The 21,808-nt window shown below is 39.8% G+C and overlaps 1 protein-coding gene across 3 annotated transcripts in view; it reads left to right on the top strand.

Annotated features, from left to right (window-relative positions):
* Positions 1-21,808, top strand: part of LOC131033038 (calcineurin B-like protein 1) — a 284,660-nt gene that overhangs the window by 120,149 nt on the left and 142,703 nt on the right. For all 3 annotated transcript variants that reach the window (XM_057964156.2, XM_057964155.2, XM_057964154.2), the window contains exon 4: positions 18,157-18,265. In XM_057964156.2, coding sequence (XP_057820139.2) covers positions 18,157-18,265 — 109 coding nt within the window. The remainder of the gene's footprint in view (positions 1-18,156; positions 18,266-21,808) is intronic.

Raw genomic sequence — 21,808 nt, 5'->3', positions numbered from 1 at the left:
GCTGCCGCCAGTTCGGGATATCTCTAAATCCCAAGAAGTGTATGTTTGGCGTGATCGAAGGTCAGGTTCTCGGTCATGTGATTTCAGAAAGGGGCATTTCAATCGACCCCGATAGAATAAAAGCCATATTGCAAATCAATCTCCCTGCAAGCAAAAAAGAACTTAAGTCATACTTTGGGAAGATAAATTTTGTCAGAAAATTTATAACTGGATTTGTTGAAATAGTTCGCTCGTTCAATGATATGCTCAAGAAAAATGCTAAGATAGAGTGGACCTCGATAACTAAAAAGGCATTTGAGGAGATCAAACAAGCTATTGTCCAGGCGCCGGTTCTGGTAAGCCCAGACTATCTAAGGCCATTCTACATATATTCTTTCGCTTCTGAACACCCCTGTGCAGCAATTTCGACTCAGTGAAAGGAAGAGGAGGGAGAGCACTCGATAGCATTCATGAGCACTCCGCTAAAAGAGGCTGAATTGAGATATCCGAATATTGAGAAGCAAGCTTATGCACTAGTCAAAGCTATTAGGAAATTCCGGCATTATATGCTAAGGAGTAAGATATATGCCATAGTACCGGATGTTGCAGTAAAGACATTATTGATGCAGAATGAGCTAGGTGAAAGGAGAGGAAAATGGGTGACCATTATCCAAGAGTATGACATTGAAATCCAGCCCATGAAACTAGTACGAGGTCAAGCTTTGACACAGACTCTTGCATCTGAGTGCTCAGGAATCGTGCATCAGCAGTACCTGATCGAACAAGTCTTGCCAGACGAGTGGTATGATGACATAACCTTCTATCTTCTTAATCAAAAATGTCCATCACACCTTAATCCATTGCAAAAGAGGGCTTTGAGAATGAAGAGCAGTCGTTTCATGTTGCAAGGTGTTGTCTTGTATCAAAGAAACCATGAAGGCATGTTCCTAAGATGCGTAAATTGAGATGAAGCGCGCCAAATTATAGAGCAGTTCCATACTAAGTTTGGGACATGGGTCAGGCTTAGCAACAGCTCACCAAATCCTTAGGGCAGGCTATTATTGGCCTACCTTATTCAGGGACACCCATGAACATGTGAAGACCTGCCATGTTTGCCAAGTAGCCGCAACTAAGGAGCGAACCCCAGCCATGCCACTCTGACTAGTCATAGAGGTAAAACCATTCGGCCAGTGGGCTCTCAACTTCATAGGTATGATCAACCCGCCCTCCTTTGCGCAACACAGGTACATTCTAACCGCTTCTGATTATTGTACGAGGTGGTCTGAAGCTCAATCCTTAAAGCAATGCAATGCTGATGCTATTATTAAATTTTTAGAAGAAAACATTATTACACGCTTTGGTTGTCCTCATGCTTTAGTTTGTGATAACGGTTCTGCATTTGCATCATTAAAATTTTCTATTTGGGCCTTTGATTATGGGATAACGCTAAAGTTTTCATCTAACTATAATCCCCAAGGTAACGGTTTGGCGGAATCCACTAACAAAAACCTGCTGCAAGTAATTAAAAAACTTTTGGACAAGAATCCGAAAGATTGGTACACCCAACTCTGATTTGCCCTTTGGGCAGACCGCACTAGATGTAAGTCTGCCATCAGAACTTCACCATACCATTTTCTATATGGCCTGAACCCCATCTTTCCCATACAATTGAGAATACCAACCTTGCAATTCATGAAGGAATATCCGAGAATCGACAACGCTGTAGAGGCCAGGTTGTCCCAACTGCTATATTTGGAAGAAAAGAGAGGCAACGCCATAGATAATTTTGCTAAACACCAAGAAGTGGTCAAGCGTTGGTTCGACAGAAGGGCAAAAGTGAAAGCCTTCCACATTTCTGACCTTGTCCTATGTTGGGACAAAGCCCATGGGCGAAAAGGAGAGCACAAGTTTGATAATCTGTGGCTCGGTCCTTTCCAGATTTCTGAAATTTTGGGAGGAAATGCATTTCGACTCAAGACCCTAAAAGGTGAGGACGTCCCCTTGCCTGTAAACGGTCAATTCCTCAAGCATTATTTCCAGCCTTAGGTTTCTCTGAAGCCTTTCCCCTTGTATATAATAGTTTAGTTTTCTGTTTTTCTTGTTTTTAGTTAGTTTCCCGTTTTCCTGTTTTGCTTTGGAACCCCCGTCATTTTGAAAGGAAGCCTATGCTGTGTACAACTTTGGCACGATGCTAGATTTCTGTAACCTTCTGCTTCTAGGATCCAAGTTCGGGGAGGACTCTTGATTGATGGAGCGCCCCATGATGAGGTCGGATTGATCTAGAATCCCTTTCTCTTCAAGATCTTGTTTGTGTCAAAACCTATCCCCGACATCGTGATTACTGCACAAACACATTTTAAAAGATTGCATACAATTAGTTGTTAATCAAAGGGACACTACATTGATGATAATGTCCGAGGCTATGCTTTAGCGACCACTGTTACGCTCAATCCCGCATGGGCTTCACTGCCTACTATGCCAAAAAAGAAAAAAAGAAAAAGAAGAGAATCAAGAGTAAACGCGCTTTGAAATCAATTTGACGTCAAGCATAAAATTGGCAAATGGGAATGCAGGCATCTCTGCCGCTACAAAGAAAAAGTAAAACTTTCTTACCGGAAATAGAGCAATCTCTGTGAGCTAACAGGCGATAACTCCGTCGGAGCTATGAACGCTTGCTGGCAGTGGGGCTCTATCCAGGTTGCTTTTGAAGTATCAGCCCGCTGGACATCTTGACACTGTGAAACATTGATGCCTCAACTTTTTCTAAGCTGGAATGAACTCCACTTGCACACACTAGTTAATCCGATTTTCATGTGATTCGATTTGACCCTTGACATTATCTCATTTTGAAAGGCCTTTTCTCCTTTTTTCGTCTGAATTGTGGTGGTTAACCAGAGATTTTGGGTTCGATCCGAGCCTACATCCTCGAAATGACTAGGAGCATTTCTCCAGTAGAGTCGCAATTTGTTGTGCGTTGCACATGCTCCTTGTCGTTGACAGGGTCCCCTTTCCTTTGAGGGCCTTTTCCGTCTTCGCCCTATTGAGTTGCACGCAGAGTGTCTTGCATCCTTTCGAGCGAGCCCGCGATCAGTTCGTAAGATGATGATGTTGAGCGTAGGAGCCTGTGATTCCATGAGGTCAGTTGAGCCCTCGGGCACGAATTCCAAGAGATTGTCTAAACTTGTAGGATCGCCTTTGGTAGGCGTGTGATGATAGAGGCTGGCAAAATCCTCCAAGTAAAGGATAAAGCATCTGAGGGTCGCATGAGGACCCAAAGATGCTGATTTTCGCATAAGAATAATGAGAGAGATGGCATGATGTTTTTACAAGTTTGCAGGATTTGCATGAATGTCGATTTTCGCAGCTGAAAGTAAAAATTGGCAAAATGCCTCAAAGGGCCGAAATTCGGACCTTTAAGCCAAAATGTTAGAAAAAGTGAAAAGTTGGCAAAATGCCCCAAAGGTCTGAAATTTTCAAGAAGCACTTAAATTGCGAAATTTTAAACACCTGAAATCGCCGAAGTTGACAAAGGGTGTAAAAGGTCCGAACTTTGTAAAAATCCCAAAAGCACCGAAAATCGTGTGAAGAGGTAAAATGCGTGGAAAATGAAAAGTTGGCAAAAAGGCTAAAAGTGCCGAAGTTCGCACTTTCTGCTAAAAATGCAAGAAGTCCAAAATTGACAAAGGCCACCAAAGGTCCGAAGTTTGACAAACTGCGCCCAATCACAAAAATCGCGATTTGGGCGAAAATCGCGATTTCTTCAGAAGTTTAAAATTGGCAAAAGAGGCCAAAGTGCTGCACTTTCCAAACACACTAAAAGCTTCGAAATTCGCCATACAAGGGTGAAGTGCATGGAAGGGAAAAGTTTAAAAAACCTCTTCAAATTGCCAAGGGCGCATTTTGAAGAGAGGTGCGTGGAAAGTGAAGCTCGCAAAACCCTCCAAAGCTCCGAAATTCGCACAGTAAGGGATAAACATCAAAATCCAAAGTTTGCAAATTGCCTTAAGAACCCGAAGTTAGGGTAAGGTGCGTAAAAGGTGAAATTTGCAAACTCCTCCCAATCGCCGAAAATTGCAATTTCTTCAGAAGTTCGGAAGGGCAGCTTGAAAAACCTGAAGTTTGCATTGAAGGTGAAGACCGCGTTTTTTTCACAAACCCCCGAAATCGGCAAAACTCCCGAAAATCGTGACCCAGACAGATAAGTGAAGAGTGTTTGGAGTTCGCAGAGACTCCCTAGATCACGCGGTAAAAATTTGAAAACCCCCTCCGTCTGCTATAGTTCGCATAAGGTAAAATCGCCCAAGTTTGAAGCCGAAAAGTGAAAACGCACAAGATAAAATCACGCTAAAATAAATCGCCCAAGTCACCAAGGTAATCAAATTGCTAAGTCTGAATGAAAACTGCAAGTTCTTTTCAAACCATGGGCGCGCAAATTTGAATAGGAAGTTAACCATTAAAATTCAAAAATTTGCAAAACTCTTCCATACAAATTTGCAAGCTGTGCGACTGCGGATTCGCGTCATTCATTTTCGCCAGGTAAGTGTACTTCACCTCTCTCGATCGTTTGAAATATTTGCAAATTGGATAGATGTGTGTGCCAAAAAATTGATTAAAATGATTAAGTCTTGAAAAATGCATCTTTTTCCGTATGTAAGACGTCATGCAAGGCAATTGAAAACAAAGTCTCGGAATTAACTAGAAAATGCATTTTCAGACTTAGGAAAATTTCTCAAGTTTTGTTCATTTTGAAATTAATGCCTAAGTATAAATCCGCAATCAAAAAGCTTCATAAATATTTATGTTTAAATCAATCAAGCTTTTAGCTAGCGATATCATGTTGTTCTTTCAATTCGGTTTTTGAATTGATCCTTGTATGCTGGCATATTCTTTATCTAACCCGCTTTACTTCCCCTATATTGCCTCGTAATCTGTGTCCAACTATATAGGATAAATCCCTAAATCAGCGGTAGAATCATCAAAGACGCCTGCAACAGTCGAGACATCGCAAGCATCCAAATCAGATATCCCTTGCAAAGTCGAAAGGATGAAGTATCAATATCAAAGAGGGCGACTGAGGGAGTCAAAAGTTCAGAGTGTCTGGGACAGTGTCGGTGATACTGACCTGGGCCATATTGATATCCAAGATTTCAGGAACCGAGTCTTCTCCCCTAATGCCTATGGCAAGCCTAGGCAGATGATAGAAAGTGTTATCGCCCAAGCGACAGGATTTCCCTCGGTGGTGCAAAACCATGAGTTAGTAGTAGAGGCTGCCTGACATTACCAGCCAGGTTCCAGATTGGTGCTCCTCAAGGACATGGTCCTCACCAACTTCACTCCTGAGGCCATTGGCGACGCATTTGACAGTCCCTTCCCAAACAACCCTATAGAAACGACTATGAACGAAGCGCAAGGGGTGTATGATATGAATCCCGCCAGGTGCAGAACACTAATGAATGAAGAGTGGTGCAAGGAGAGAAGACCTCCAAGCGTCAGGATTGGGAAGAGGACCCCTAGAAGCGACTTTCACAACGAGCATGGGGACATGGTCACATTGCTCAGCAGGATTATGGGACTTCCCCAATCCAACTACTTTGAAGAGTGGATGTTTTACTTCACAGAACAGGTCTTTGCTGGGAAGTCCAAGTTTGACTGGGCCTAGATCATAAGCGACAACATCCACACTCAGCTGATCGAACTTGAGACAAATAAGTACTTCACTATGACCTCCTATTTGGTCTACATGTTCGCCAGGAACTAGCCACCGCCAGGCTTGATAATGAAGGGTGAAATTGGGAATGGACCTGATCAGGTAAAAGTATATGATTGTTACCCACAGCTACACTATCAGGATATAGCTCAAAGAGAAAAGAACAACCCGACCTATGCAATTGGTCAATATGAGTGTGTTAATGACGCCTCCACAATGCGCCTGGTCAGGCTAATGCAGGGAGGATTACACATAAGGCTCTCAGAGCAAGCTACTATTCTGGTATAGAGATATGGTGCCTGGTTCATCCAGTTCCCAAGGTTCTCCTATATCCGGATAGCTGGCTTTGATGGTGCCCCTCTCCGACTTCCACGGTACCCAATCGACAAGATAGTTCTTATGGAGGTCACAAGGCAGTCACATCTGGTGGGCAGCTTACTTAGGGACAGGAAGAAGGCTGGATTCGCATTCCCCATGATTATAGGCAATCAGGATGTCCATCTAAAGACCCCATCTCAGGCGGAGGAATCCTTTGCAGAGCTAGCCTCCTATGGCCTACAGGAGCATTTTCCAAGGAAATGCTTTGATCACGACAATATGGCAAAGAGAGCCTATGGAAGGCGATACATAGCAAAATAATCTGTTGAAGATTATTGGAAGAACTGCTCTGATGACTATGAGGTCCGTAGGCGCGAATATTCAAGACTGAGTGTGCAGCAGATGTGACTCTTCGAATACCGCCGGGTCCTAGATCAACTTACAGATTTAGGAAATTGTTTGCAAGTCCGAGAATTTGAGGTAGTGAGGCATCTTTTACTAGGTGTTGATTGGTCCCAGGACCCGATCACGGATTTTGAGGCAGTCATGGCAGCCCCAAGAAGATATACAAACCAATGGTTGCATCAGCAGATTGAGCGACTAATTCATGAAAGAGTCCAGTTCACTTACCAATTAATGCGTAGCCTTGATTCTCAGTCCTCCGAAGATGAGGGAACTTCCAGTGCACCTAAGGAAGAGATTTAAAAGCTTGAGAAAAGGAAGAAGGCTAAGGCCAGCAGAGGAACTCGGACATTTTCCTGTTAGGATCAACATTTTCTTCATTATCACTATCTGGCATAACCTCAATGTAGTGAATTTTTCCCTTACCTAGACATCTATGTGCTGGCTGCCATGATTCTCTACAGCTGAAACATAGTTTTTTCCTTCTGAGTTCTTCCCTTTCTTCTTTATCTAACCTGTTATTAGGGAAATTTTCCTTATTAAAGGGTTGTTTGCCTTTATCAAGCTTAAGTGGCGGTCCTTTATTAAAAGTTTTCCCTTTTGAAGAAGGTTCCAATTCCCTTGCTCTTTTAATAGTTGTCTGTAAAGTAGAAGGATTTAAGGATTTAACCCATCCCTTGAGTGAATCAGACAATCCATCTATGAATATAACAATTTTGTGTCTTTCTGAAATTTCAGTTACTAAAACTGCCAATTTTTCAAATTCAGAAATGTATTGCTCAACAGTTCTAGATTGCTTAAGCTGGGTTAAATCTTTTAGATGAAGTTTAGGATCTTTAGAATCAAATTTGTCAATAAGTTTCTCAGTGAATTCGACATATGTAATAATCTGATTATGACCCAAAGTTACTTGCGCATGGTGCCACCATTCGTGTGCTACACCATCAAGATGTAATGCTGTATATTTGATTGCTTCATCTTCCAACATAGGATTTAATTGAAAGTAAGTGTCAAGTTTTTGCACCCAAGCCCTAGCTGGGGTTTTCCCTGACCCATCAAAGTAAGGAATAGACATCTTACCGATTTTCCTCTGTAATTCACTGTTATTCCCTCGCTGTCCTCTTGGCCTATGTTTCATTCTAACATCCAAGTACTCTCTAAATGTCATTGTTGACCTAAAATCATCCCCTGATAATAACCAATCATGGTGTATCTCATCCTGTAATTCTCTAATTGTCGGTTTGTTTTCTGGTTGCACATTACTAACAGTGAAAGTTGGCATAAAGGGTTTGGCTGTTCCTGTTCTTTCCAACTGATTATTATTGACAAAATGCTCATCTCTACCTGTTGTGACCATTTCACACATTGCCCCATTAGAATGGGGACCCCCTCTTTTCGCTTTTGTTTTGCCTGTTCTTCTCTTTGCTTTTAGGGTTTTGAGTGAGTGGTCTATCTGGGCTAGGGCTAAACCTTAGGAGTTTCTTTTGGACATTATTCAAGCCGAGTCCAGACAAATTTTGGAATTTGTTAAGCATCCTCCCGAAGATTGAGATTGTTGAATTGAGGTGTGCCTGTCAGGAAAGTCAGATAGGTCCCAGGTTAGGTCTAGTCAGGGTTTTTTTGGGTAAAATCCAAATTTTGTCTAAGTGTTAGCATTTTGAAGGTGAAACTATGTATTCTTGCCTAGGTAAATTTTGATTAAATTTTTGAGGTAAGATGATGCCTGAAACAGAGAAATCGCTCCTGTCCTTCACTGGAGGCCCAGGGCGAATTTCATTCTAAGTGCAATTTCTTATTTTGCAAGGGCTTGCTAACTGGTTCCTGGCCTTGAAAATGACCTGACTCTGCCTTATGAAATGATCGGAGACTTAAATTTTGAATATTTTAGCCAGAAAGGACAAAATCGCTCCTGTCCCTCACTCAGGGACCAGGGCGAAAATGTTATTTAATGCATATTTGTCACTGACTTTTCTATTTTGTTTTTGTGCAGGGTCTCCAGGAAAGATGATTGAACGTGACTTGATGCTTTTGAAGATTTCGAAGGCACGAAAATGGTGAATTTTGAAGATTTAGAGAAAATCGCTCCTGTCCCTCTCCAAGGGACCAGGGCGAAAAGACTTAGCAGAGTCATTCCTGACCTTGTTTGGTCAAATTGAAACATCAAAGGCTTGGTGGATGGCGAAATGAACGTGATAGAGCATCCAGATTTGATTAAAGACAATGAAATGATGGAGTTTTTGTCTAGAAGGGTAAATTCGCTCCTGTCCCTCACCAAGGGTCCAGGGCGAAATTCTTTATATGCACAATTTTAGACCTTTCTTGGACTTGAACTCTTATTCATAGTGTCAAGTAAGATGAAATCTTCCCTAGCAAAGGAATTTCGAGATGAAAAATGAGACAATTTGATCATGGTGACAAAGTTCGCTCCTGTCCCTCACTGAAGGACCGGAGCTTGATTTTCAAATTTGCACTGTTCTTGCAGGATCAGGACAATTTTATGATTTGAAGAGATCAAGGAAAGCATGTTTTGTCCATTGAATATAATTTGGGTGGTCCACAAAGGAGGAAATCAACCCAAGTGACAATAGGCGCTCCTGTCCCTCACTGAAGGACCATGGCGTTTTTTCAAGATTGTCCTCTTCCTTTGAGATTTTGAGGCAAAACCTGACTTGGATGGGAGGGAAAAATGATGTTTTATGCCTTAGATGCGATTGAAGGTTTAAAGAACAAGGAAATATACCTAGAAGGCAAAAGGCGCTCCTGTCCCTCTCCAAGGGTCTAGAGCGATTTTCCAAAAGTGCAAATTTCTTGCAAAAGACAAGGCAAGTTTGTGATTGAAACGAATGGAATAAGGCATGTTTAGCCCGTTGAAGATAATTTGGAAGGCTAGCAAAGGACGGATAAGTTTGAAATTGCAAAATCGCTCCTGTCCCTCTCGAAGGGACCAGGGCGAAAAACCTAATATATAGCCTTTCTCTCCAAGTTTGGACAAATCTAAATCAAGGCGCAAGTTTGAAAGAGTGTTTAAAATGCCTTGAAGTGGAATTGAGATACAAGATTTGCAAATTTTGATGACAATAAAGAAAAGCGCTCCTGTCCCTCTCCAAGGGACTAGGGCGAAATTTCCAAGTATGCCCATTTACCTTACATTTCAAGATGCTATTTTGTTCCCAAGACTCAAGAGGGAGTGATGTGTGATGTTCTTCGCCTGGAGGGTAATTTGAAGATTGATGTGATTAAGAATTTGTGCAATGGACTAAAAGGCGCTCCTATCCCTCACTGAAGGACCAGGGCGATTTTTATAAAATCAACAATTTCCCTCCAAGATTACGCTAAGGAAAGATTGTGCAAGATAGGAAAGGTCTTCTAAGGCATGGTGAACAAAGGTTTGACTCCAAAACTTGACAATCCTGGGCTAAAATGCAAAAGTCGCTCCTGTCCCTCTCTAAGAGACCAGGGCGAAAATCTCTGGAGAATCAATTTTGCCCTGCAAAAACGAGTTAGGCATGCATGAAATGAATGAAAGGGATCATTGCTTACCCCACAACGTGAATTGACAAATTTAAGGTGAAGGATTGAGGACAAAAGTGAAAAATTGCTCCTGTCCCTCTCCAAGGGTCCAGGGCAAAAATGTCCTAATACACTTCCCTTCTTAAAATCAAGCGAATTAAACTCAAGACTCCAGTTGAAAATGCCACTTTAGATGCCTAGATGAAGTTTTGGCAATTAAAAATGAAGAATGCAAGGTTTAAATTGCAAGTTCGCTCCTGTTCCTCTCCAAGGGACCAAGGCGAGGTTATTGGCATTCTTTATTTTTACCTTATTTCAACGTTGATCGCATTAGATGCCAAAATTGCCAACTTCGAAATATTGGAAAAATTTAAATTAAATTGGCATTTAATAAAAGGTGCATTGGTATTTAATAAATTAATTTTGAGCCTTAGAAAATCGAATTTTTATTATAAAGGCATTTAAAATTAATTTTTGTGAAATTAAAATTAAAAATGGAACGCTTGGAGGCTTATTTTCATTTATTTTATCAAGTCGGCCTCTTCTTTTTGCAATTTTATTTATTTTTTAGGCCTATTTCGCCAAGTTGGCCTATGGGAGGCAAAGTGGTGAGCGCCCTATATAATAGGGGTGTTTTGATCAAGTTTAATTAATCATTCACTCCTTACTTTAAGTGCGAATTTGGAGATCAAGAGGAAGGTGCGAAAGCTGGTCTAGTTGGAGCGAATTTATCTTAAGTATTGAAGACTAGAGGTGGTGGAGTTGATGCTTGTGAAGACTAAAGGAGGCGCATTTTCCTAAAGGGAGTTTTGGTCCACATTTTGCCTAGCGAATTCTCCTATTTTTGCATCATTTCTTAGAGTTAATTCTCAAGAGGAGGTATGGCGAAATTACCTTGAGACCATTATTCAAGATTTGAATTTTGAACTCTAAGTTTTGAAAATTGCATAGTTAATTAGGAAATGATAACTCAAGATTTATCATGAAGTTTCCTAATTAATATCTTTTATCTTCCTTTTGAATCTTCCTATCTACTCTATATTTCTACGCTTCAAAATATATTACTCATTATGAAATGTTGTGTAGGTGTCAAGATGGCGACTCCAAAGGCAGGAGCATCTACTAGTCGTCCAGCTCTCATGAAGGAAGATCAGAGGAATGAAGAGTTGGAGACCAAGATCGTGTCAAAGTGGAGCAATATTGGAGATACCAACTTGGGAAACTTCAATGTCAAGAAGTTTCGAGAGGTCCCTTACATTGGCAAGCCATCACCTGCCGCAAAGAGAATAATTGAAAGTGGCATCATCAAGGCGGCTGGTTTCCCTCCAGCAGTCCAATGCCATGAGCTGATGATCGAGTGTGCCCGCATTATGACCCACAATCAAGATCAATCGTATCCAAGGAAGGGAACACTTTGGCGTACCTTTCGGAGGAGGCTATAAGCGAAGCTCTCCATCTTCCAGAGCATAAAGATATGATTTACAAAAGCTTAGAGGGAGCCAGGTCAATGTATGAAGATGATCCAGACACTTGCTTGAGCATCATCAATAAGAATTGGTTACTCAAAAGTTGTCCTCGCCTGAGCAAGATTCCCAACACACCACATAGGATCGACTTCTAGGAGGAGTACAGAGATTCGATAACTTTGCTCAATCGAGTTACAGGGGCGCCTCAAGCCTTCTACTTTGAGAAGTGGATGTTCTACTTCATCCAAGTGATAGTTCAAGGGAAAGGAACAATTCATTGGGCTAGAATTATTAGCCATTGCCTGGATGTGCAGTTAAGAAGACTAAAGCCTACCAAGTCATTCCACATGAGCTCATACGTCATATATGCCTTGATCAGGAGTTTCGAATATGCAGGACTACCTCACAGAGGAGTGATTGGAAGAGGACCCGGAGAGGTGAGAGTTTGTGACTCTTATGTTCATTTGCATCATCCACCTGGAAGTGACTACAAGTTAGTCAATGATACCTTCACGATTAACATCACTAGGATATTGCAAGGCGAGATTCACAATCGACTATCTCCGGATGCACAAGAACTTGTAAAGAGGTATGGTGCTTGGTTCATCTAGTTTCAAAAGTTTACTTATATCAGAGTTCATGGGTGTCTTCACCTCCCTATATGTTGCCAAGGTATCCGACAGACAGGATAGTGCTACTTGAGGTGACTAGGCAGTTGGCAGCTTATGCGAAGGCATTCAGACACAGGCATGGAAATAGAATTCCCGTGCCCATCATATTGGGGAATTCAGTTGAGGTATGCCCTAATGCTCTAGCCTTGGATGATGCAGAGAGGGAGTTGGCATTATATTCATTCACGTTCTTTGCCTTGAGGGAGAATTTTGATCCTTATGGGTATATGGAAGAGACAGCTGGTAGGAAGTACAAGCACGAATTTCAGGTAGAGGACTTTTGGATGAATCTCTCAAATGATTTAGAAGTGAAAAGAAAGATGCATTCCAGATTACCTTTAGATTTCATCAGGAAATGCAAAGTTTACAAAGTGGCCGATCAAGCTCAGTACAGTGGCAGATATCTCCAGTCATCCTATGACAAAGAAGACAAAGCAGTGAAGATAGATTGGAATGAGCCTGAGATTTCAGACTTGAGAGCTTTGATGGCCCCAGTTTTGTCATGTACTCGCAGATGGGTGGATGTACAACATCAAAAGTTAAGAGAACAGAACGTACCAATGACTTTTACTTTGGAGGAAAAACCAGAAGGAGGAGCAAGCACAAGTGAAGACAATTCTCATCGTAGAGGCGCGAAGAGGAAAGATAAACTTGAAAAAGGGAGGGCACCTCAGCATTCGTCAAGTCAATCTCCCCAAGTCAATGAGCTACATGAAGACAAGAATAATGATGAAGTGACATGTCCTCTCCGAGAAGACGAACCATTGCCTAAAGAAATACAAGTTAGAGAGACGAGATCCGCCATTCCAGATTGGTTGAAAGAGAGACTGATGAGGGTGATTGTGATTGAAGATGAGGATGATGTAATTGACTTAGAGAGCCTTATAGGAAATTCTCAAGAGGCAACGAAGAGGAGGAAGGCCACCAAGATGTCCAAGATGATCAGAGATGAGACAGGATCTAGGAAATTGCAGATAGCTACACCAGTAGTGGACAAGTATGAAGGTGAAATTCTTGCAGAAGAATATGATGTAGAGACATTTGAACTTGGTCCACTCACTGCTGAGCAGGCACTAGATGAGGCAACCGATTCATTTGAAGCACTTAAGGACAAGCTTAAGGAAGAAATGGAAAAGAATAGAAAGCTTGAGAGAGAGGTCGGTGCTTGGAGAGGCTACTTTAGTCATCTCAATCAACCCTTGGGACGTCAGGATCTAGCAGTGTCTCCTGTGCAAGCACTTCCCCTTGAATCAGTTGGCGAGGCAGAAAGAGTCAAGAGCTTGGTTCAGCTTATGAGCTCTTGGATTGACAAATCTCACACAATAGCCGTTGAATTTACAACAAGAATGATGCAGACAATCCACCGAGCTATCCAGGTCCTTGAGATCGTCCACAACCTGATGATAACGGTAGCCGCTTTCGCTCACACTAGAGATGTTATCATTCCTGTTCTGCAAGTAATCAGGCAAACACCAAGGAAGATCCTAGCACAAGAAAAGATAATGGATGGAGGAGCTCATAATTTACTCCAGTGGTCAACTCTACTTCAGATGAAGGAGGTTCTTTTCGAGGACATCAACACCAAATGCAATCAAGTTGAGGGCATCATTCATCCAATTCAGGATAAGGTGTTTGAAGTGTTATGTACCATTCTTGGCAGGAGGATCGGAGTTGAGATAGATGTGGACCTTCAAGAGTTGGAAGAGAGAGTCAAGGTCATCTTTTGCAAAGATGAGAATGTCATCACAGATGGAGAACGGGATCTGATGTTCACTACTATGCTCCTGATTGAGAAGATTAAAGAACTCGAACCTGGATGGGATATGGCTCTCCTCAAAGCCTTTGATCAGGTTATTCATTTAGAGGAACGAATGAGGAATCTTCCTGAGATTACTATTGCTGAGATTGAAGGAATTGTGTCCAGATTCGTTGCATATGCTAAGAAAGAACATTGGAAGGGGAATAAGGTTCTAGAAGAGAGGTTCTTATAAAATGATGTGGCATCTTAATTATCATTGGTCTATGTTCCCTCGATTTTTGTGCCAATTAAATATTTGGCTATGCATTTAATAATGTTCAACTAAAAAGGGAACTTTTTGTAACAAACCCTAATTAGGGTTTAGGTGTCAAAATCTCAGCTGTTGATCTTCTTTTGATCTGGGCCGTTCATTGTAATTGAGGATGCTATATATACCCTCACTCATTTTCATTTTGTCATAAGTAATTAGAAATTAGAAGATTAGAGCTTTTGGAGAGAAGAAAGTTATTTTGTAGCTAGATTGAGCATTGAAGAAAGGATTTCAAACAATTGTTGTTTATTTTGGCTTTGAGATCAATAAAATATTGAAGTTATGGTGTTTTATTGCAATTCTTGTGGCTATCTTCATGGTTGTTTCCTTTCTTGAATCATTCTCAGTCGAAGTAGTATTTAAGTTTGAAGGACTAAGTGTTGGGCCTAATCTTTGGTGAGATTCACGTTCCAAACCACTAGCTTCTTACTGATTGTAAGGACGCCTTGTGTGGTCAACTGGAGATATTTGGATTGCTTGAACCTTCAATCATTATTGAACTATTGATATGTATCTTTATGGTAGTATCTATAATTCTTGATGATTTGAAAAATCACTAATCACCTTAGAAGATTGCATCAATTCCAATAGAGTTGTAATTCCTTGGCAATACTGAAATTGGTAGAATCTTACCAAGTCTAGCCTACATTGAGTCATTCTTAGGATTAGATTAGAATTCATCCCTTGCAAACCCTATCTTTTGATCTTTTTTGAGAACCTGTTAGTTTTAGGAAGATCCTTTTCCTACAACTCGAAAACGTAAGGCCCCTTGAAGAAACAACATTCACAACGACCACTGGTGCTTATCCACACGTAGAGATCCTACAACGAAGAACCTTGAAGTCACCCTGATTGATCCTTTCTCGCGATATCTTCAGCATTCAGAGGCTTTACTCAAGAGAGGATAAGGTACCCTTGGGTATTTTATTTTGTGTTATATAGTGTACAAAATACATGTCAACACTACCCCCATTATTTACCCCAACATTATGATGTTGATTATTTCCATTATTTTGATGCTGAACAATAAATTGGGTCATTAAATTAGTCATTTTGTTGACATTGTCCTGCATATCTTGTTGACTTCTGATTAAAGCTGCTATGAGATCCCTATTGTTTTCAGGTTCTCCCATACTGTTTGTTTCAAAAATAATCTCTTCATCAGTCGCCGTATGGCTGTCCTCAATTTCAAACTGAATAGAAAAGCTACTTTGTGTTAAAGGCAAGTTTTGATCTCTGTTTTGTCGGACCCTAGTATTCCGAAAGTTATAATTTCCTTGGTGCATACTCAGCTACACATAGAGCTTTCAACTCAAAACACCCTATATAGGCTGGCAAGATTCAAAAGCTCTGATACCATTGTAAAATTCCTTAACTAAGATCTAATTGCAGATAGATATATAACCAGGATATTATGGAAACTTATTTGTTCAACACAACCGATGGTGGATTATTGGAATACAAATGAACATCATTATACAGTATTTTATTTGGAGTCTTCCCTAATTGTTTAATGCACAGTGTCTCAATTCTATTTTCATATTTACTGATAAACATAGCATTTGCCAACAAAAAACTGAACAATCATTATTCAAGGAAGTTGATATCAATTGATTAAATATTTCACCAGGAAATGGGTTAAAGAATTTCTTTTCATGGTGCACCTGATAGATACACTGTGACCGCTGGTTGTAAATTCATGTTGATGCCAATCTTGTTGCAGAATGCTACCAAAGAGTCTTCATATATTCTTCAATAGATAGGGCACAAGGAGACACCCACAGTAGCAAACAGTTCACCCCGAACTTAATTCCACTGGAAAAATCATTGTACACGAACAAGTCTGGAACACGAAACCTTCACGGTATGCATCACGTTGGGAAACACTTCCAATTCCTCCATGTGATGACTGCAGCCTCCCACTGCGGCAATATCAAACCATACGCTACACACCCGATATTGGGTTACAGGGGCACGAGAGAAGGAGTGCATTGAGCGCCGTGTTTCATTCACCTAGCTTCCGGTGGTCTTATTCCAGTTTTGCGTGTAAGGAAACACACACGTCCGCATCACACACAAAGAAATCATTCCATTAAGACACTCCGCTGCTTTGGTAAAACACGATTCTACTCCAGGATCTTGCGTCCAATAGGCCAGTCAAAAACTGACGAAAGGCAATTTAATTCGAAATGTGTATCCTATTACATAGATATCCAATCTTTCATTCCCCCCATTCCCAAATCTCTTCCTCCTTAAATCAATTACGGAGGTAGTTCCCAAACTGAATCGAACCAATTCCCATTATTTAGAACTAATGATAAACTATCGAATAGTTTAAGCATTTATTAATGAATTTATATTAATAAATGGGTGATTAATATAAAATAATTAATATTACAATAATCATTTATTAATTAATTAATTTATATTAGTGAATTGGAAACTAATATAAAAGAATTAATGTGACTTAGACTTAGAATTTATTAGGGGATATTACATGTAACTTTGAAACTTGGAGATTTATCATACCCTAAGGGCAAAATTCACTTTTGGAGCTGAAAACTGAAACTCACCACCCTAACCCTAGGAACTAACACGACCAAAAAGCAGAAAAGAGGGATCCTCATTTGCAATTGGGCAATGTGTGAAAAGGTCACAATAGGGTAATTAGAAAAGAATGTGTTGGAGCTCATTTTGGATATGGTTGGATTAGTTCTTCTATTTGGTAATTTGGAGGGCTTGTTGAAGCTAAAACCCTAGGACAAAAATCCTAAGGGATACTAGATTGGATAGTGAGACTATCTGCCCTAGCTAGCTATTGGAGAGGTTATTCGGATTTCTCACAGAGTTTAATGAAGAATGATTATTGGAAATCTGTGAAGTTTTCATAGAAGAGAATTTTTTGTTGTTTTAAAGATTTATAAGTTGCTTGAGCTTGCACACTATTATTAGTCTTCCTATGCTAGACGTTGAAGGAGATAAAGGTCATTTAGAAAAGGAGACACCATGGACAGAGGAAGGATGTTGATTGCTGGGCGACTAATATGGTGAAAAAAGATTGGTGGTGTAAGGATTTATGCTCCATTCTGGCATGAATCTTTGGGAACCAAGTTCAAACTGGAAACTTGGTATATCTTGGTGTGGAATATCTCCAAACCTTGGCGCTGAGGTATCCATTACCTTATGCTGGATATGGAACTGTTATTGACTGGTGAAGCTTGGCATGACCTGTCCAAGGAAGTCATGAGGGTAGATAGTGGTGTGGACCTTAGAAAGGGCTGCTGCAGCAGCTGAACTTCTGAGCAGTGGGTTTGAGTTTGGAGGTGCGCCATCATTCTTGGAATAGGCACGCCCTGTGTTTGAAGTGGACAGCAATTCATCCATCACTTGGGCATGGAGGTTCCTCCTGAACTAAGCCATCTCTGTGCTATTGTTGCTGATGTATGTTTTCTGCTAAACATTTCTTTTATCATTGCTAATACTGGGGACATTGCACCAGCATGATGTACCTCAGATCTGTGCGATATTATCACTTTTATTTAAAAGGTCAGACTTTGAATATTTTCAGTTATGTTATTACATATCTTCTGCTCATACATTTGGTATTTCAGTTAATGTTATTAGTTTATTTGGTTACACATATTTCATGCGATCAAGACGAATTCATTAAACAATATACAAATCAGAATATGCCTAATTAACAGCCATACACCAGTGAACAGTAAGAAGTTGGGAAAATTTGAGTACCGGATTTTACAAAGATTATTTGAAGAGAGATTTCTGTGTTGATGACATCTTCACACCCTGAGCAATTATTTTAACAAACAAAGATCTTGGCAATTGTGGGTTCTCATTCTCTACTAAGATAATTGTCTCATATTTCTTGCTTGCTTGAATCTGGTCATTGCTCATACTGAATTAGAGTAGAATATTTTCAATCTTTTGTGAATTATTATGTTATCTATGATTGGTAAAATATTGATGATTTCATTACGATCATGAGTTTCTAAGTTTCTATTATTAATTTATTTCAGGTTTTTGATCTATTTGATTTGAAAAAGAATGGTGTGATTGAGTTTGGAGAATTTATTAGATCTTTAAGTGTTTTTCATCCCAATGCACCATTTGAAGACAAAATTGATTGTAAGTACTTGATATCATTTTCCTTGTTCACATTATAATTATTTTGGTGATGTGTTTGTATATTGTGAATCATTGTACCCACCATCTATAGTAGGCATGTAAATAATGGTTAGAATACAAATACATATTTGGTAAGATGAACAAATCACCCTTTTTACTATAATTAAAACTCAGTTATTTTCTGATTGCAATAGAAATTGTAAGGATGATAAATCAAATTGCAATGAGTTATTGTATGGAGCACTTGAGCTTTCCAGAGGATTACTTAAAAGTTAAAGCTGATTGGATATCATTGCCATCTACGCTAATTGTAGATCTAAATATTAGTTATTGCTATCAATCATTGGATTTACTATATTGAGTTGGTGCGTGATTATTAAAATAGAGTAAAATGCTTGTTTGTAACGTGAAAACTTCACTATTTCTATCAGAAACCCTCTACCTTTTTCTATTGAAGATTGTAGAACGGTAGAACCAATATGAATATGAAAACCTATCATCATGATCTATGTAGGAGGCAATGGAACACACATAAGGTCTATTCAAATTGTTTGAAGATAATTCTCATCCATATGCCATATTTATATTGTTAACTCTAGTTTATCATACCTTCTGAAAGTCGGTTATTTCTGGTGAAGAAGTTTACATGAGTGTTTTTTTTATATTGGGTAGAAGTATACAAATATGGCTCATATGAGTAGCCAAATTGCAAATCTTAACAAACTATAGCTCCCAAAGAGAATGTGTCAATAAGAAAAATAGCTCACAAGGGGCATAAGGTACCAACTACAACCTAGAACTGATAATACAAAAACCAAATATAAAATTTCACACCATGATATTTTACCCTTCTCTTTTCCTTTAGTAGCTTCTTATCCATCCATAGTCTCTCAGGATTGGTTGACCTAATTCTTAACACCCTTATACCTAAAATCCACACTCAATCTGCCACCATTCCGGATAAGTGAATTGATAGAATCTTCAAATTTCTAAGGAGGTTCAGGTTCAGTAGCACATTCTTGCACTTGCCAACCATCAACACCATACTAAACGACTTGAATCCCTGTATTACCTGACCACTTTTGAGCAACTACCTCTTTTCCCTTGAGCCCAGAAGAGAATGAGCAACCTTCAACTGCAAAATTTTTGACCTTGTGGAGGCTCTTACCAATCTGAAGGCTAGCCTAAAAGGAAATCAATGAAATTGTGACTTCTTTGGAGAAGCCAATGAGATTCCTCTATTCATCTTGGAAAAGATTTTATTTCTTGTAAGCCATAAGATCCAAAGAATTTTAAATGAGAAGATCAAACATAATTTTGCTAATTTAACATCACATGGAACTGAACAAAATAAAAATATTGCATCAACTAATGGTGGTTTTCTTAGAACAACTCCTCCAAGTGGGAAGAAAACAATTCCATGCTAGTTCAGAAAGAGGTTAATCAAAGAATAAATGAGAGAGAGATTCCATAGCACCACATATCAAACAATTACTAGCATGAGAAAACTTACAATTAGAACCAAATATACAGACTACAATGTAACCAGTGCAAAATGGATTCCAAGATCCCTAATCATCTTTGACGGACAACTCCACATCCACCCCTTATCAACAATCCACGTAGGAGGGGAATCCCATTAATTCAAAATAGAGGATTTATAGAAGTCAATCTTAGAGCTAGAGGCAAGGCAAGGCAATTGTCAGTATTACTATTTTTAGATTTGTTGGTGGATGGAATTATTGTTGATATCTCGATATTTGATATAGTCCACTACTTTTAAATTGAATAATGATTAAGTTATAAAAATATAAATTAAACTTAAATATCGTTCTTTGATTTATTTAATTATTGCCTATATGGGGCACTCAAAGTGATAAATTCAAGTGCAAATATTAAATAAAGCGAATATTGGGATGAGTGCCACTTTAAGGGAGACAAGGATTTTAAATAAAATTAAGAAGTATCCCTACATGGGCATGTGTTTTGAAGGGGATATAAAAGAGAGATTTTGAGCTTATTTTCTTATGCTTGGATTTGATATTTTGGAGATTTCTCGTTTTGGTTGAACTTGTTCATCTTGTGGCTTTGAGCCTTTGTGAGGATGAAAACCCTTGCAAGGAGAATCTTCTATGTTGGTGAAAGATGCAATCTATATGATTTATTTGGTGGTTTCATACAAAGTGTTGGAAAAACCTTAATCTCTTTACTCTGAAAATTCAATCCATCTACAACAGCAAAACAAACTCCAAAAACCAAATTATTCTAAAATCATTCTGATCATGGTTCTACAATTTGCATCTGCAAAGAAAATCAACATCGGAACACTGAAATTTCTCTCCCTTTGACATCAATGACAAAGGGTCAGAGACAACAAATTTTGACATTACAATGCTCCCCCTAAGTAGATGCAGTCCTTTCAAAAAATTTAGAGAGAAGATAAAATCTCAGACTTCCATCTGTGCCAAAACCAACTATTATCAACCCGCCCAAACAAATAGTGTGCACCTTGTACATCCCTAAAATCATAGACATTACCTTCTGTTCTTGTCCCTTCTGCAACCAACCTGCTTGAACCAACTTTTTTGATTTCACACCTGTGAGCATTAATGTAATCTTCCCTTGCCAATGTACGCAATATGGAGAGCATGCGGGTGTGACTGTACGGTGAAGGTGAGGACGTACATTCGAGGAATGACGTACGGTGGGAGGTAAGGCATACGGTGCAAGAATGGCGTACGGTGGGAGGTAAGATGTATGGTGGGGCCTAGTACGGTGGGGTGTACGGTGGAGGAATGGCATACGGTGGAGGTATGGCGTACGGTGGGTGTGTACGTTGGAATAACCGTACAGTGTGCTCCAGTGAATGTGCAGTGAAGGGTTGATCTTCCTTAAGAAATAAATTCTGAATGTATCGGATTAACAGATATGCAACTAGAGTGATAAACAATGATGAGATTCAAGATTTGCCAGTCCCGGAATGAGTACAAATAAATAGAATAGGGTGAGGGGTGAATCTCACCGAAACTACAAATGCCAAATAGGGAGGGTCTTTCACCTCCGAAATGGCGGATACCAGAAGTCCAACAGGAATTCGCACAGGAGAGAACAAAATATCAAAATTCGCATACCTACGACAATGACTAACATGGCCATATATATGGGCTCCGGGAAACTTCCCGAAGGGTTACAAATGGACTGACACGACCAACCAAGACGTGCCTAAACTAATTAAATAAAAGGGCTTGAAAGATTTGTTTATTAAATTTGGGCCCTTACAATAAAGTAATTAGATTTATTATTTAACTATATCGGGGACATCACAGTCCTCCCGAGCCAAAAATTGTTTGCCCTCAAGCAATTGCAAACTTGGATGCCCCAGAATGTGCTCGCCCTCCCAGATGGCATCCTCGATGGGTAGATTCTTCCAGCGTACAAGGAACTCCTTGACTGTGCGTGTTCTCAACCTCTTTTCTCTGACATCAATGATCTCTGCCGGCTCCAGAATTAGTTTCCCTTCTTTGTCGATGGGTGGCAAATCCT

This window comes from Cryptomeria japonica, chromosome 3, assembly GCF_030272615.1.
Source record: "Cryptomeria japonica chromosome 3, Sugi_1.0, whole genome shotgun sequence".
NCBI lineage: Eukaryota > Viridiplantae > Streptophyta > Pinopsida > Cupressales > Cupressaceae > Cryptomeria > Cryptomeria japonica.
The sequence above is the reverse complement of the archived record's forward strand: the minus strand, read 5'-3'. Positions and strand labels throughout refer to the sequence as shown.